The 16,746-nt window shown below is 36.6% G+C and overlaps 1 protein-coding gene across 1 annotated transcript; it reads left to right on the top strand.

Moving 5' to 3' along the window:
- The first annotated feature begins 295 nt into the window (after positions 1–295).
- LOC104234983 (protein MALE DISCOVERER 2-like) lies at positions 296–9,531 on the top strand. Its single transcript, XM_009788645.2, has 14 exons — positions 296–652; positions 880–1,346; positions 1,464–1,596; positions 1,813–1,884; positions 3,660–3,803; positions 3,931–4,071; positions 5,637–5,732; positions 5,816–5,880; positions 5,966–6,439; positions 7,878–8,068; positions 8,207–8,339; positions 8,436–8,590; positions 8,762–8,950; positions 9,104–9,531. Exons 2-14 carry the CDS (start codon positions 1,232–1,234, stop codon positions 9,362–9,364), a joined length of 2,169 nt encoding a protein of 722 aa, XP_009786947.1. The 5' UTR covers positions 296–652; positions 880–1,231; the 3' UTR covers positions 9,365–9,531.
- The last annotated feature ends 7,215 nt before the right edge of the window (positions 9,532–16,746 follow it).

Below are 16,746 nucleotides of genomic sequence, written 5' to 3' on the forward strand. Positions count from 1 at the left end.
ACCCAGTCAACGTCCATAAAACCGCGTCCAAGTATTTCGGATTGTGGGGTTCCTCATCTCCACTCTTTCTTTCCGGGTCGACTGATAGCTTATTCGGTTGGACCCGATTTACTGGGTCCCACTTCCAAAGTGGAAAAAGTATCATTTTTTCTGTTGACAAAAAAAAAAAAGTTTAGGCATACAGAAAAAAAAAAACAGATATTGTAAAATAAAATAAGTCCGTCCATGGAAAATATCCCCAGAAAAAAGTGGGAAAATTGAGGAAAAAAGAACAGAGCTGTTGCCAGGGCCAGGGGGTGGTAGCTGTGGTGTTTAACAGAAAACCTTTTAGAGAGAGAAAGATTTTCTTTTCCTTCCTCAACCCTCTTTCAGAGAGATGGTCGAAGAGATAATTTTTTTCTGAGATCATCCTGAAAAGGGCAGTCAAGAAAAAAAATAATCTTGGGATTTTAATTCATCAATCCTAAGTATTTCCTCATTTTTTCCTCTTTTCTGACTTTTGGAGCCCTTAGATAATCTTTCTTTTATCATAAACCACCTGCATTTTCTGGTGCAATTCTTCTAGTTTTGAAGATTTTTGAATTCTATTCAGCTTCTGAAACAAAAGCAGCAACAAAGATTTCATTGACTGCCCTTTTGTCCCTACTTTCTGGTATATTTATTTAGCATATCTTTACATTTCACACCTTTTCTTTTTGTTTCCTTTTTATTTTTTGGATTTTTGATTGCTTGTGAATATTGTTATTCTCTTATCATCTTTTTACCTTAGAGTCTTTTATGGTTTGGCTTGTAAATTACTCTACTTTTTGTGCAATTTGACTCCTTTTCAATAATTAATAAAATTGCTAATTTTCGTTACTTCTGTCTTTGAATTTTCAGCTAAAGTTGATTCTTGGAAGTTTATCGACCCCGGTTTGTGCAGTTGTTGGTGAAAACGGAGGTGTCATAACCTAAATTTAGAAACACAGAAGATGAGAGACCCTGATATGGTCATTTGTGTGAAGCAGGCTGATATTTTTATTTTTTCATTTCAAGCTATATAGTTTGTAGTATATAGTTGTGTACATAAGCAAATAGCTGATTTTCTTTTCCTTGTACTTGTATAATTGTCCGAGTGATCTTCATTGCTCGGAGAGTCATTGCGTATAAGAAAACTGGCGATTTTGTGTGGCATTTTGTATAGAGTCCTGGCTGGTGGCAGATATTATTACTGCCTCAACCACTGCTACACATGGTTCTGCTAGCAATGGGCGGTAGATGGAATGCTTATGGATTTAAGTTATCATATCTGGCACTTCTGATTATTCTTTACGATGTTCACGGATGTAGCTCGCTCAATTCTGAAGGTAATTCTATGCTTGGACAGTGTTACTGGTTTAGCATTTCTGTCTTGGCTATTTCTAGTTCCTTTTGTCCATTTGATTGCTCTTCTTCGCTGACTGTTGTTGATTTGAAAAACAAAGGACTGGCGTTGTTGGGATTCCGATCAAAAGTAGATTCTGATCCATATGGAGTTCTTGCGAACTGGAATCCTGATCACTGTAACCCATGCTTGTGGTCTGGTGTACAGTGTCTGGCAGGCAAAGTGCAAATTCTGTAAGTTCCTTGTTACATAAAATCAAGTATATTAATGTGGATTTGATTTGATAAAATTAACTTGCTCTATAAGTTTAATATTCTGTTGCTAACAGGTCTGTCGATTTTTTATTTTTTTTTAGAAATATTACAAACAATATGCAAAAGTTGAACTCATTTGGTTTGTCTTTCGTGATATCTCATTTTGTTAAATTTTTGTTTTTCCTCTCTGTTTAGGGATCTCCATGGACGTTCTTTGGAAGGCACATTGGCACCAGAGCTTGGAAATCTCACTCACTTAAGATCAATGTAAGCTTTTATCTATAAAAAAATGCTTTTTCTTTTCCAGCCCATAAGTGTTAAATGCTTATTTAGACAAAGCATCTTGAAAAGGTGGTTAATGTTGATAGACTTTTATTTACTTATGCCATACTTGTAGATGATAGCGGCTTCTATAAAGGGATAAGTATGCTGTCCCTAGTTTCATGGTTCAAGTTTAATTGTTTTCTTGAGAACAGTACATATTTTCTTACATTGTTGAAATAATCTTTTACCATGTTGGCTGTCAGTGGCTCATCATTTTGGTTAACATAGTTTCCGTTTTGTGTTTATATTATAAGTTTGCTGAACTGGTGAGATCACTGTAACACATTTGACAGCTGCACCCATGACCTTCCAGTGCTGCTGTCAATGGTGGTGCCAAAATCCACCCTGCCATTTTGGGCAGCTACAACTTCTATTTTATAATCCTTCCTATGGACCGTTGTCTGGTGCAATGAGTCTGAACACAAAATTATGAGGTTTGTAATGGTTCTATTAAGTCACCAAAGAATGTCGTGAAGATTCGTAAGTGTCGGGGGGTTCATAGTTGTAAGATTGGAAGATATCCCTCCTTTGGATCAGGAGTTGATTTTTAAGAAGAGAGTCAGCATTGTCTCAGAACAAAACGCTATCCCGAGATCCTTTTATCCTTGAAAGTCTATATCAGTGTCCTTAAGCCTTACCATTTAAACTTGTGCTAAATTGAAAAAGCAGCTCCGCTATGAATGTAAAATCATACTTATAATTCTCCAAGTGCATCTTAAACAGTAGCTGTTCTATTGATTTATAGCATCTTATGACTCATTTTTATTCTCTACACTTAAGCAGCAATAAAGCTAATTTCTCCGCTTTTACTTCCATAAAGGACAAACTGAGTGCAGGTAATCTTTACTATACGGCAGTGGAGCTATATCCCCGTTCCTGGTCCCCTAATTTTCTCCTATGCTGTCACCTTTGCATACTAAATCTTTCTACCTTCAACATAATACCTTACCTAGTGAATCTTTTGAATCAAAAGCAACATAAGGGTAGAAAGCCTTTGGTGGATACTTGGCTACAGATAACTCGAGATAGATTCACTTACCGGTGAAGAAAAAAAGGGAATATTTTGGAGTGACTGAAAGTACTATGGTAGTTTTTTTGAAGCTAATAGTGTTAGTATGGAGAACTGCCTACAGAGTTTTTTACTGGCTCTGAACACAGCCATTTCATAACCTTATACAACTTTTATCGGCCCAGATCGGAATCCAACATATGCTTAGTATCACCACTAGTTAATTTCAAATGATTTGTGTGGTATCGGTATTGTCAAAATCATAGGTACATAGTTAACTCACTAAGCACTTCATCCACACTCTTTGACACAATTTAAGTAAACTACCAAGAATAATATGGATAATATAAGATAATATATGAATAGGCTATCTGAGTAGAGTTAATTGCATTTTGACTTGCAAAATTTAATAGTTGATTGAGAAGATGTTCCATTTAGAACAAAATAATTTGAATATAAGGTGATATTGCATCATCTTGGTCTGAAATTTTTGAGATGGAAACATATCATATGGGATAATGGTTGGTAATTTGGAGGGACAAAAAGTAAGTAGATTGAGTAAATTGGGTGGAAGGGACGAAGGGAGGATTAGTTTGCATGTCTAGTAATCATAGTTTTCATCATCTTGCATACTATATTTTCCTATATGCTGTGCATGACTTCCTTTTGAATCTTAACAAATTTTCTTTTTGCTCTTTGATTACGTCAGTGTCCTGTCAGAAAACCATTTTTTTGGTGTTATTCCAAAAGAATTTGGACGACTTAGAAGGCTGGAAGTGCTTGATTTGAGGGATAATAATTTGGGTGGGAGAATTCCAGCAGAAATAGGAGACCTGCAATCGCTAAGAAGCTTGTGAGTCATAATTTGTTTTTGTGCATGTAAAGAAACATGCTGCCTATATAAGTTTATGTATGTGATTATGCATGCGGCAGAACCATTAGAAAAATGCTCTTGAACTGTGTCTAACACATTTTCCCAGGTTGATTCACAACAATAACTTTGAAGGAAGCATGCCTTTGGAAATTGGGAAACTTCATTTGCTCTCCGTGTTGCAATTTGATGAAACAGTCATCTCTGCTGCCGCTGGAACAGGCTGTATAAACAGAAAATTTGGGCACTGGTAAGATTCTTTTGGTTACTTTGGAACTTTTCTTTCATGTTATAGTGCTTGCTACATTATGAAACCAAATATCAACAAGCAGAGATATCTGAAATGTATGAGCCATTTTAGGCTGAATTCATACTGTCAGAGTGTGCTCATACCTCCTTAAATAAACTTTGCTAGGCGGGAGTTGGGGTTGGGGTGAAGACAAGTTGATAGTGTTGAGTATGAATGACACCAAAGGAAATAGTGGGTTTTGGCAATGAAAATAAAGCCTGGGAGCTGGGTGATCTCACAGATTTGGCGATACAAGGATTTTGTTATGCAACTTGTGCTGTGGTTTATGGCAATGTAAATAAAGCCTGGTAGCTCGTTGATTTCACATATGTGGTGATACAAGAATTTCATGATGCAATGACTTGTGCTTCTATGGTTGAAGATGTCAGATTTCTGTAAGCAGCAAATGGCATTTTTTCAGATGCAATTGATAGTGTTAATTATGAGTGATGCCAAGGGACATTGTGGTTAGTCATAGACCCTGGGAGCTGAGTCCTTACTCTCTTCACAGATGTGGTGCTGCTAGGATTTAGTTTTGCAATAACTTGTACTGCTATGTCTGAAGCTGTCAGATCGGTTTAAGCAGCAGCAAACCGCATTTCTTCAGACTTATGAAGAAGTGTGGCTTCAATCTTACAGGGAGACTGGTTAAGTCAAGCAACAATAAGGCTTAAAGAATTGCAGCAGTTGCCAAGCGCAATGAAATGGAGCATTCCTTAACTTCATGACCTGTGTTTCGCTGTGAATCCTGATTCCTCAGCATTCTGTGCTTGCAATATATTCATTGTCTAATGTGACATTCAATAGTAATACTTGGACCTTATATCAAGTTAAAAGAAAAAGGTTTATAAACAGCAGGGAGGTGATTTGCCGGTAATTGCACCCATCTAAGGCTAGGGTTGAAGATGAGGATGCAATAAATTGCATTTTAGTTAAGTAACTGGAGATTCTTGCTCTCAGTGCTTGGGATTTATCCTGCCATCAAGAGAGCACCATAAGCATGAAATTATCATAGTGGCTCTAATTCATTTGAAATTATTTATCAAGATACTCTCTCATTGAAATTATTTATCAAGATACTCTCTCATCAGTTATCTCAGTTTTAGCTTTATCTATTTCATAGGATACTGACAACCAAAACTAATACTCCCTCTGTTTCAATTTAGATGAGGTAGTTTGACTCGGCACGGAGTTTAAGAAAAAAAAAGAAGATTTTTAAAACTTGTGGTCTTAAAAGCTTAAGAGGTAAAAGCTTTGTGGGGCCATGACATTTGTGTGGTTATAAAAGCTTCTCATTAAGGGTAAAATGGGTAAAATGAAGAGTTTAAAGTTGAATTATTTCCAATTGTAGAAATGTGTCATTCGTTTTGGAACGGACTAATTAGGAAAGTGTGTCATCTAAATTGAAACAGAGGGAGTAACATTATTTAAATTGTCAAATTTTTAATCTACTAGTACCCGACTTCTCAATCAGATCTTTTCAGTTGCATGCTTCTCTCTGATTATTTGATGGCTGTTTCTGGCAGCATCTGGCATGGCTGTCTGAGGCCATTAAAGACTGTAAACTCCTTTATCAGACCAATTAAGGGGACACTTATACGTTACCTCGGTTATCTAACACTGTAAGTAACTAGATAGTTTTTAATCGCCATTTGTTTCTACTCAAGTTTTATCACTCAAGAAGCATCTTTTTGTTTTAATGAAGGTTCTCCAGAGAACTTGGAAGGGGCTCATTGGATGATCAGACAGAGTACTCTGGCGACCTGCCAAGTGAGTGAAAAAGTTTACTCCACATCTTTAGCAGGAATTTCAGAGAGAGTGCACAAAAGATTGTTTTCACTCTTCTTTTTAACAGGTTCATCTAGGCCTCATATCATCCATACTGTAAAGAACCAAGCGAATGTTGCACGCCGTAAGTTAGTTGAACAATCCAGCAACCTTGCTGCTCTTCCTGCCAATGGTGGGAAACCTATGGGTCCTGTTGCGCCAGTGCCAAGCAGCAGAAGTAGTGGGTCATTTCGTGCTGTGCCAAGTACCCAAGGAACACCTCCATTACCCTTACCCTCCTCACATCAGCAGCCTGAGTCTCAATACAAACCAATTCCAAAGGGACAGTCAAATAGTGCTGTTAAACAGCCAGCTAATAGACAAGCTCCGCCTGGCACAAAATCTGGAAATACATGGAAGTATATAGTTGGGGTTTCTATTGGAGTTTTTCTGCTCGTTGCTGCTGCATTCGTGTTCTTAGTTTGGAGAAGCAGAGCTGCAAGAACAATAGGCCCTTGGAAGACTGGCTTGAGTGGACAGCTGCAAAAAGCTTTTGTTACAGGTACTTCAATTAAACTTTGTGACAGTTATTACTGTTAGTATTCTGTCCACATCCTGATATTCCGTGACAAAATTACCATTTGTTGACGCAGTCCTGACACTGGATGCCTATTACTTGTTAATTTAAATATGGGATGTACTGGAGTTTTACCCTTTTTGAAGAACTGGAGGACTGATATATTAGCCTAGTGTTTGGTATATATACCTTTTCTCTATTTATTTTTTTGCTATGAGAAGAGCTTAGAATAAGGAACAAATTCCTTTATTTTCCAGAAGAAGCATTTACCTAGAGGGATAATCTGACAAGTAAATTAAAAAGTTTTTACTGGCCCTGAATTTTACAAAGGATAATGCTGGAGATTTTCTCCACTTTTGCTTCTTCTGAAAAGTGATTGGTTTTTTTTATTCATTTTCTTTGTCAAGTGCATCTAGGGGTGGCAAATGGGTTGTTTGGGCTGTATTTGGGCTGGTCAAGATAGGCTGACCCATTAAATAGGTCATTGCCCAACCCTGCCCAAAGTTCACTTGGGTTTACCTAGAGGGATAATCTGACAAGTAAATTAAAAAGTTTTTACTGGCCCTGAATTTTACAAAAGATAATGCTGGAGGTTTTCTCCACTTTTGCTTCTTCTGAAACGTGATTGGTCTTTTTTATTCATTTTCTTTGTCAAGTGCATCTAGGGGTGGCAAATGGGTTGTTTGGGCTGGTCAAGATAGGCTGACCCATTAAATAGGTCATTGCCCAACCCTGCCCAAAGTTCACTTGGGTTAAGATGGGCTAAACAATAAGTTGTAACCAACCCGCCCAAATTTACCCAAATCTTTCCAATATTCTCAACTTTTAAACAAGCATATATAAATATTATCTTATGTTTTTGAATAAATGTCAATTCATGCCAAATGATTTCTTTCCTCAATTTGGAGATGGGGAAGGTTGAAAAAGAGTTTTGGAAAGTGTTTTTCCTTCTCTTGATACAAAAAATATTTTCCTCCAATTGAACAAAAACGAATTCATAAAGAAAATATTTTTCAAACATTTAAACCAACCAAACATGAGAAAATTAGAAAATATTTTCCAGAACATGGGTCAAAGTAGAACTCTAAGATTGAGAATTTCCGGGGTCAAGGTAGAACTCTAAGATTGAGCATTTCCGGGGTCAAGGTTGGGCATCATCATGGGTTCATTTGGACCGATGATTTTTGATGGGTTAACTTGGGCTAGCCCAAAACAGCCCATTTCCAAAATCGTTCTAGCCCAAATCTATTAAAACTTGAGTGGTTGGACGGATCAAATGGGTTTGGGTTAGTTTTGCCATCCCTAAGTACAGCTCTAGCAAACATTGTTCTCTTCAGTCACAACCATAAGAAGGCGTAATCCTGATATTGACTGCAAAATTTTATTTGTTATGGTAATCGTACTCTGTGTGAAACAATTACAGGGGTTCCAAAGCTGAACAGGTCTGAACTTGAAACAGCATGTGAGGATTTTAGCAATATTATTAGCAGTCATGATGCATATATAATCTACAAGGGAACTCTATCGAGTGGAGTAGAGATTGCTGTTGCCTCGACTACTCTAACTTCTCTGAAAGATTGGTCTGAAAGTTCAGAAATGGCCTTCAGGAAGAAGGTTTGTTATTTCCGTTTATATTAAAATAAAAATTATCTCTGCATATATCTCGCAGTCTGACACTTCCTATAGTGGCATCCTTGTTGTCTTTTCAGCTGTAAAACTTATATGATGTTTTCTCTTTGTGCTACTGAATAGATTGATGCACTTTCAAGAGTGAACCACAAAAATTTTGTTAATCTTATTGGGTACTGTGAGGAGGATGAACCTTTCACTAGGATGATGGTCTTTGAGTATGCTCCAAATGGAACTCTTTCTGAGCATCTGCATGGTAAAATTCTTAGCTGTCCAAAGTTCAGTTTTAATTATTCATGATAGTGGTTGATTTAGTTCAGAGTGATGCGAACTACAAGTTTCATTGTTTCAGTTAAAGAAGCCGATCCTCTTGACTGGCCTGCAAGGATGAGAGCTATAATGGGAACAGCATATGGTCTTCAGTACATGCATGATTTGAATCCTCCAGTGCCCCATTCCAACTTGAACTCAAATGCCATATTTTTGACTGACGATTATGCTGCTAAGGTCTGCGCGATCTTCACGAATATATATATATATATATACAGTTTAAGTAATTTCCCTAATGTGTACATGTCCAGACGATTGTCACCAGAAAACCTTTTCTACCATATTCAACTGAGAGACCTTTTTCTTTTATATTTCATATTGAAGTAATGAATTTTTATCTTTTGACAGATCACTGAGATTGGTTTCTGGTCAGAACTAATAGCCAAGTCAAAGTCCTCAAGTGATGATTTAGAAAATTCTGAGCTGCCGCCACTTGCTGATCGTGAAACAAATATTTATAGTTTTGGGATTCTGTTACTAGAAGTAATTTCTGGAAAGTCACCTTATTCAGAAGAAAAAGAATCTCTTCTGAACTGGGTAAATCTCCATCTAATTCTCTTTCATATGCTTCCCTTATTTTCTTATTCTTGATAGTTATGAATTATGATACTTTCTTGGTTGGAATAATGTCAAGTTTTTCTTCTTTTAGACTTGTACCACTGCAAGAATGATAACAATTGTTTTGTTTAGGCGGCGCAATACCTTAAAGATAAGATGAATGTGAGCTCCTTGGTTGATCCAACACTGAAGTCCTTCAAGAATAATGAGCTTATGGTTATCTGTGAGGTAATAGAAGAATGCCTTCAAAAAGATACAATGAGGAGACCAACGATAAGCGAAGCCATTGCAAAATTAAGGGAAACAATTGATATATCGCCTGATGCTGCAGTTCCAAGGCTTTCTCCCCTCTGGTGGGCTGAACTCGAGCTCTTATCTTCTGAGGCAGCTTAGCCTAACTTGTTTGCTTACTTTGTAAGTTGAGAGTTGCTCTACTACTACGTATGAATATACAAAATATAACTGGGTTTTCCTAAGACTCAAACCCTTATATGCCTCATATTTTTCTGTTTCCCCCCATTCCTCTATATTCTGAAGAATTTTATTGGTTCATTCTTTCATTATTTTTCGTGCTGTTGTGCGTTCCCTTGGTTGAATATTCTATATAGTTTTATGCCTTTCGTGATCAATAGTCGGTTTGTACAAGCAATTTGAACAGGGTTTTCTGTGTTGTTTAAAATTTCATCTTCATTTTTCGAAGCAAAGAGATCTTATCTGTTATTTCTTGATTTCCAGGTCCTTTTCAAAGTTGCGTCTCTCTCTATATATATATGATTCTCCGGCTGAGTAATGTGCTTTTGGTTGTTTTAAGACTTGAAAATTGAATTATGTTTCTTTAGGCTTTTTACTTGCACAATCAGGGTTTCAAGAGGTTTTGATCCTCTTAAACTGTGATTACGAGTATTCGTATGGTTGACGACCAATTTTGGCCCTCTGTTTTCTCAATTATTATTATGCTTCTCAGTTGATAATAATTTAAATAATTATATGTACTATATATTTTTTATAAATATTTAAATTTTTTAACAAAGTATACTTAAACTATTTTTAAATAATTATATAAAATACTTATTGCATTTCTTATATCTATAATTATTAATAATTTACTTATTATCATGTTAGTAAAATAGATTTTGATAATTGTAGTTATATCACCATTATATCACAATTAATTATTTATTTGGCTATTTTTTCATATAATTATATATTTTAGATTATTAATCTTTTGGAATTATAAAGTCTGTCCGATAGATACATACGCATATAGTAGATTATCAATTACAAAATAATATAACATAATTTTTAATTTATCATAATTATTAAAATTAGAAAAGTGCATTCAATTAATTATGATTAAAGAGGGGTTAAATTCGAAATTAGACCACTGCAGCAAAGATCAATTTTTTTTTCAAAAGGGCCAAATGTTAGATACAAATTTTAGACGCTCGCCACGTCATCTACCTCTCTTCTCATAGAACAAACATACCCGTCATATCAGTGTCACACCTCCTTTTTCACCCGCGCCACCCGTAAAAGGGACGCGGAAGGGAGTTTATTCCAATTAAAGGACAATCGAAACGGGATTTATTTATTTAATTCAGAGTCGCCACTTGGGAGATTTATGGTGTCCCAAGTCACCGGTTGAATCCCGAATCGAGGAAAAGAATGACTCTATATTACAGTCCGCGCACCAGAAATCCGAGTAAGGAATTTTGTTAACCCGGGAGAAGGTGTTAGGCATTCCCGAGTTCTGTGGTTCTAGCACGGTCGCTCAACTGTTATCTTTGGCGTAAATTATCTGATTTTAACAATTGTGAGTCTATGTGCAAATTTTAACTTTTAGCCGCTTTTATTATTGTTATTTTAAAAGAGAATTGCAACGTCGTGAAAACACGTCTCGAATCACGTCACATAAATGCACCCGTGGTTGTTGACATATTTCGACTTCATTGGGATTTGGATTTGAGTCACATAAATGTGCACTCGAGTTTAGGAAGATAATGTTATTAAAATACGCGCCTAAAGAGACTAATGCGTTATTATTTTGGGGAAGGCCGTGAAATTCACTAAAACGGCCCATCCCGAAGTTTAAAAATTAGTATAATATTTATTGAGGGCCCCGCAATTTATAGTTTATTCGGCGAGGCTCATCTCATTTTTATTTTAAAAGGGCAAACCTAAAGTGACTATGATTTTCTATTTTTATTTGTCTCTAAAAATAAGGAAAATCCTACTTGGTTAATATCATTGATCTAATGCAAGCTAAATGATGGTCTAAACTAAACATGTCATTAGGCCCCAAGGGAAGCCCAAAGAGTAAGAATCACTAGCCAATCTATAACCAAAATCAACCGTATGTAGGCTTTGGCCCAGGCCCAAACGAGAAGGAATTCAGCACAAGACCCGGGCCCGCACTAAATCACTAAGGCCCCAAATCAACAAAACGAGGCTGTATGGCCTGGAATTTCAGCAGACTTATACCAACAACATTTTAAAATTGCTATGGCCCAAACTTGATCTAAAGTGTTCCCAAATTCACTTATTGCCTTTGTGATAGAATAGACACTGTTCAAATTGATAACATGCTAATCGCTTGAATTTCAATTCCCTACTTATATCATTTTCTATTATGGTTCCTGATGAGTTATTGAATGTCACTAAGATGAACACAGACTGGGGGTGATTGAACTTAACAATATTGATCCTAAACGTCAGCCTCACATGAATAAGCTAATCAATTGGACTAGGTAATTTTTATTTACATTACATGCGAACTACTCCATAGCCTGAACTTAAAATACCCTATTGATTTTAGGACAGTTCAATCTAGCATTATTGAATTATTATTCAAGCAGTTCATGATTAAAAAAAAATGGATCACTGAAAGTAGCACATCAAAACCAAACCATTTGACTTATTTTTCTTGCAATTAATGAGAAACAAATCAAGTTACCTCACATTATACTACACTACACCAGCATATATCTAAGTCAAATTAACGTTGCCAATTATGAAGTTCATAAGCTTATCAGCAAGAGTTCAACGGTCCATAAACTTAAACAGTCCAAAGCTAATACAGTCTATGAGCGAACTAACAAACGATATAATTCTATCTAAACATGATAAAGCCACTAAAATCACAAGGCAACAACAGAGGTCCAACCTCAATTTCATTTTTTCATTTCCAGCAAGAGATCTACATAGAATCAGGCTCAAATGTGTACTTGGAGATGTGAAATGTAAGAAGAAGAAGAGGAGGTCAGTGGAGCAGTGGTGATCAACAACACTTTGAGATAACCAAACAACAACAATACACAGCCCATAAAATCAAAACATAGCCCAGAAGAAAATTTGCAACCAGACAAAAGAAAGATCGACTTGAATCAATTTCGAAACAGGCCAAATGACCTTGACAATTACCCAGCAAATACTCAACACTTCCAGTCAAACCCAAACTCAATTGAAATCTAGCTCAATTGGACCTAAAGCCATTCGAAATCAGTATATATGTCTCTGAAACCAGAACTTAGGAAAAATTGGAAATTAAACTGAAATTCCAGTGGAATAGTAACTATTTTTGGTTTTTCTCTTAGATTTTTATTGTTTTTGGTTTTTGGAGTTTTTTAATTTTGAACTCTAGATCTGAAAATTAATAAATGCTTTTTTTGACTCTCCACTCTTACTGATTCTTTTAAGAGTTAAAAAAACAGTCTTTTCTTTTGCTTTTAGCACTGTTTTTTTTTGAATTGTCCCCTCTTCCCTTTTTATACAACCTTCCCCCCTTTCAAACTTAGTGCCCGACCCCTTTTTCTTATTCAAATCAGAATTTTCCACTAAAAATCTGATTTTTCACTTTAAATTCCACTAAGGAAGCTTTTCCTTATTATCAGCCCCCTCATTCCCTTTTGTTCCCCATTAGTGTATTAATTAATACCCCACTAACAAAGCACTAACACTAAAATATAATCCTAACTATTTCATTCCTAAATCAACCCTGAAAACCCCTTGATATTATTGATTTCCTAATACAATTATTCAACTGTATTAAAACTTTTAATTCTAAAATCTGTTCAAACTAACAGTTATCTAGAACTAATTCTAACTTACAGCTATAACCAATTCTTCTAACAACTGAATGACTGAGGTTGAGTTCCCATTGAAGCAAAAATGAACTGAATTTAAATCATAGCACAGAACTCAACAAAATCATTAAAACTGAACTTGAAACTGGATCAAAATCAATCACAAATGCAGGGATTCTAAGTCCACCCTAACAAGAATGCAGGATCAATGACAACGCCTCGAAGCTAAGTGTCTACAGATCAGAATACATAACACGACATTAAACCATTTGATGGACTTACTGGTTTACAAACAGGAATGGACTAATCGACGAAACTATTTATAACCTATGTTATTAATCGACAGATCATAAACTGATGGAAAAATGGGAAAATATCGGACAAAAGATGAATTACAATGAACCTAATTTATGTAAACGAAGAATTGATCCAACTACTTAAACAAACATTGAAATATTTAATCCAACCAAAATCCGAAAAGAAACAGAATATATATATTGGATTAACTTAAACTAAAAACCCTAAAAAAAATGACTAATCACACAGACAAACAAACACATAGAAAAGAAAAAGGAAAAAGAAGAAGTTGAAAAGAACTCACTATTTTTCTTGGATTTCAACCATACGCCCTTTCGAACTTGAGTTCCAGTTAGTATTATACGTCTATTTCATAAGAAATAGACTTATAATACTAACCAGAAACCGTTCGACCCTGACAGCTTTGAAACAAACTCAAACTGTTGAGTCCTAGATCCGCCATTCGATGAGTTTTACTCGGATTTGAGCCAATCTGGTTAGGGATTAGCAACGAGGAGGTCAAGGTGATTATTGGGTGTGAGTTTGGGACTGATTGGGGTAGGTTAGGTTTTCTTGGTCGATTTCTTTGATCGAAGATTCGAACCATTCTACGAGGATTCGAAGACAATGGATTGGGGATTCAGAGAGGGGAGGGTCAGGGAAACCTAGGGTGTGATTTCACGGCGACCGACATAATGGCCGCCGGGTTTCAAGCAAAAGAGTGGGGTGGCGGCTCTAGGGTTCGGGGAGGGATTGGGATCTCTGTTCTTCAGAGACGAAGAGGGGTGGGGGATTTGGTTTGGGAGGGGGGTCTGATGGGATTTGATATATTAAAATGATTGAATTAATCGGGGTCGTTGGATGCGTGAGATCAACGGCCTCGATCAACCCTTTTAATTGAATACAGGGTCGTTTGGTGGGGAGAACGGGCATGGAAACGGGTCGGATAAGATTATACGGGTAATGGATTGATGATCCTGATCATTGGATGTGTGAGATCAACGGCCCAGAAGCTTTGACCCAAAAACGACGTCGTTTGGTTGGATTCTAAGACTGGTCGGTTGGGCCTGGGTTGGGTGTGATAGTGGGCCTGACTTCTCTTTTTAAAAAACTGGCCCAGTCCGAATTTCTTCATATTTTTGAACTCTTTTCCCTTTCCTTCTTTAATTTTCTAATTTAAACACAATTCCTAATTAATTTGTAAAATCAAAAATAAAACTACACAAATATTAATTAACACTTACAATAATTAACACACAAATTAAAACCTTAAAATAAAATCACACAATGACAACAAATAGAATAACACGCATATTTTTATGATTTTCCTTTTAGAGCCAAATAATGGTTTAATTAATTCTTAAATGCATAATTAAATCCTAGATATGCATGCAACATGTATTTTTTATTTTATTTTTCTATTAACTATAACAAGGTAAATATTTACGGACAAAACACAAATAATTATCCAAAAATGCCACATAAATCCTAAAAATTGCACACTAAGAGAATTTTTTTTATCTTTGATTTCTTTTGGAGTAGTTTTCGTAAAGCAAAAATCACGTGCTCACAGCTACCCCTCTTTGTCCGAAAACACGAAGGGTTTTCGTGCAAAGATAAAGTGAGCAGATACGAGCGATTTTTGCCCGTTGGAATACTCCGTGTGAAGCATTTTTTTGAAAATGATTTAACCGAACCTTTGCTTCAAAGGTTTCCTACATATCCCTAGCTAGAAGGGAATCAGGTTAATGTAGTTCGGGAAGTTTTGGTAGCTGGGACTACCATGAGACTGCTTTTTGCTGTTACTGCTGTTGCATGTTGTTACTACTGCTTACCGATATCATTGTTACATTGTGCTCAAAAGAAAACTAGAGGCTAGACTAAACTAGGAATTACAAAATCTTATCTATCTTCCACGCGCTCTGGTTGTTTTTGCTTTCTTGTCGGCTTGTGTTTCCTCTGGTGCCTTTCTTTCGAAAACTGCTGGGGCTGACACTGGCCTTTTGCTTTTCTGAGCACAAGTTTTATTATTCCGTTCTGTCTGCTGGGGACACTGCTTCCTACATTAAAGCTTGTTATGCTGGGGATTTTTGTTGTACCCCTCCTCATTACTGACTTATGTTTGATCTTGAAATGTATTCCTCTATTCTGCAGGCGGGCTCCTGACTCCAATCTTGACTTTTGAAAGATGACACAACCTCCATTCTCCAGGTGGGATCCTGACTTCAACAACTTAAAAATATAACAACCTCTGTTCTACAGGCGGGCTTCTGACTTCTCCAACTTAAAATAAACAACCTCCGTTCTCCAGGCGGGCTCCTGACTTCAATAACTTTCTCAAAATAATTCAGCCTCCATTCTCCAGGAAGGCTCCTGACTTCAACAACTTCCTCAAAATAATTCAGCCTCCATTCTCCAGGCGGGCTCCTAACTTCAACAACTTTCTCAAAATAATTCAGCCTCCATTCTCCAGGCGGGCTCCTGACTTCAACAACAACTTAAATGTAACACCTCCATTCTCCAGGCGGGCTCCTGACTTCAACAACTTTGAAAATGTAACACCTCCATTCTCCAGGCGGGCTCCTGACTTCTTCAACTGCTTCCTTCCAAACTGGTGTTTTGTTCCTCTGAAAACTGCTGGGAATAACACCGATATTTTATTTCACAAATATTTCATTTTACTTCTTCAAAGACTATTTCCTATAAAGCTTAGTGCTTCCACTTCCCTGAAACCTGCCGGGAATAACACTGCTGGGGAATTATCTTCCTCCTTTTAACAATGGTGGGGATGATATTGATTCAAAGGTCATTGCTTTTACAACTTTGGGTTATCTTGCTTCTTCCAATATTACTCTCCTTTTAAAACTTGTATCTCCCTTCTTGTATACTGTTGGGGATTTTATTTTCTTCAAAACTTGTGTTATCTTCTCTCTTTCCCAAATGGCTATCTGATTTCAAGAAAATTTTCGTAATGAGAGAAAATTTTCTGCCCCAGTTTGATAATCTTCTTTGTGACCCTGTCTTCCTGCTGTCAATAATATTTCCTTTCCCTGCTTAAAATCAAAGAAAAATTCGTTAGTTTAAAACAGGGCGAGTGGTCGTGCCACTTCTGCTGGGGATGGTTTTTCCCTTTTCTTTTCCCTGCTTTGAATCAAAGAAAAATTTGTTAGTTTAAAACGGGGCGAGTGGTCGTGCCACTTTTGCTGGGGATGGTTTTTCCCTTTTCTCTTCCTTCCCCGTTCTGTGTTGTCCGACCATTGTGAAGCTTGGTCGAGAACCTGTCGGAGTTGTTCCTGTATCTCGCAAATCTGCTGGGGATCCTCTTGGAATTTCATCCATAACTTTTTTAACTGTTATTTTTCCGTTTTTCTCCAACTTCCCCTGGAATTTTGGTCC

The sequence above is a fragment of the Nicotiana sylvestris genome, chromosome 2 (genome assembly GCF_000393655.2).
Source record: "Nicotiana sylvestris chromosome 2, ASM39365v2, whole genome shotgun sequence".
Classification (NCBI taxonomy): Eukaryota; Viridiplantae; Streptophyta; class Magnoliopsida; order Solanales; family Solanaceae; genus Nicotiana; species Nicotiana sylvestris.

Bases quoted from the DNA above. Each gene is read 5' to 3' on its own strand.
- LOC104234983 (XM_009788645.2), top strand. From the start codon at position 1,232: ATGGTTCTGCTAGCAATGGGCGGTAGATGGAATGCTTATGGATTTAAG. The intron at 3,804-3,930 runs GTGAGTCATAAT...ACATTTTCCCAG, and splicing joins CTGCAATCGCTAAGAAGCTT to GTTGATTCACAACAATAACT. The intron at 8,340-8,435 runs GTAAAATTCTTA...TCATTGTTTCAG, and splicing joins TCTTTCTGAGCATCTGCATG to TTAAAGAAGCCGATCCTCTT.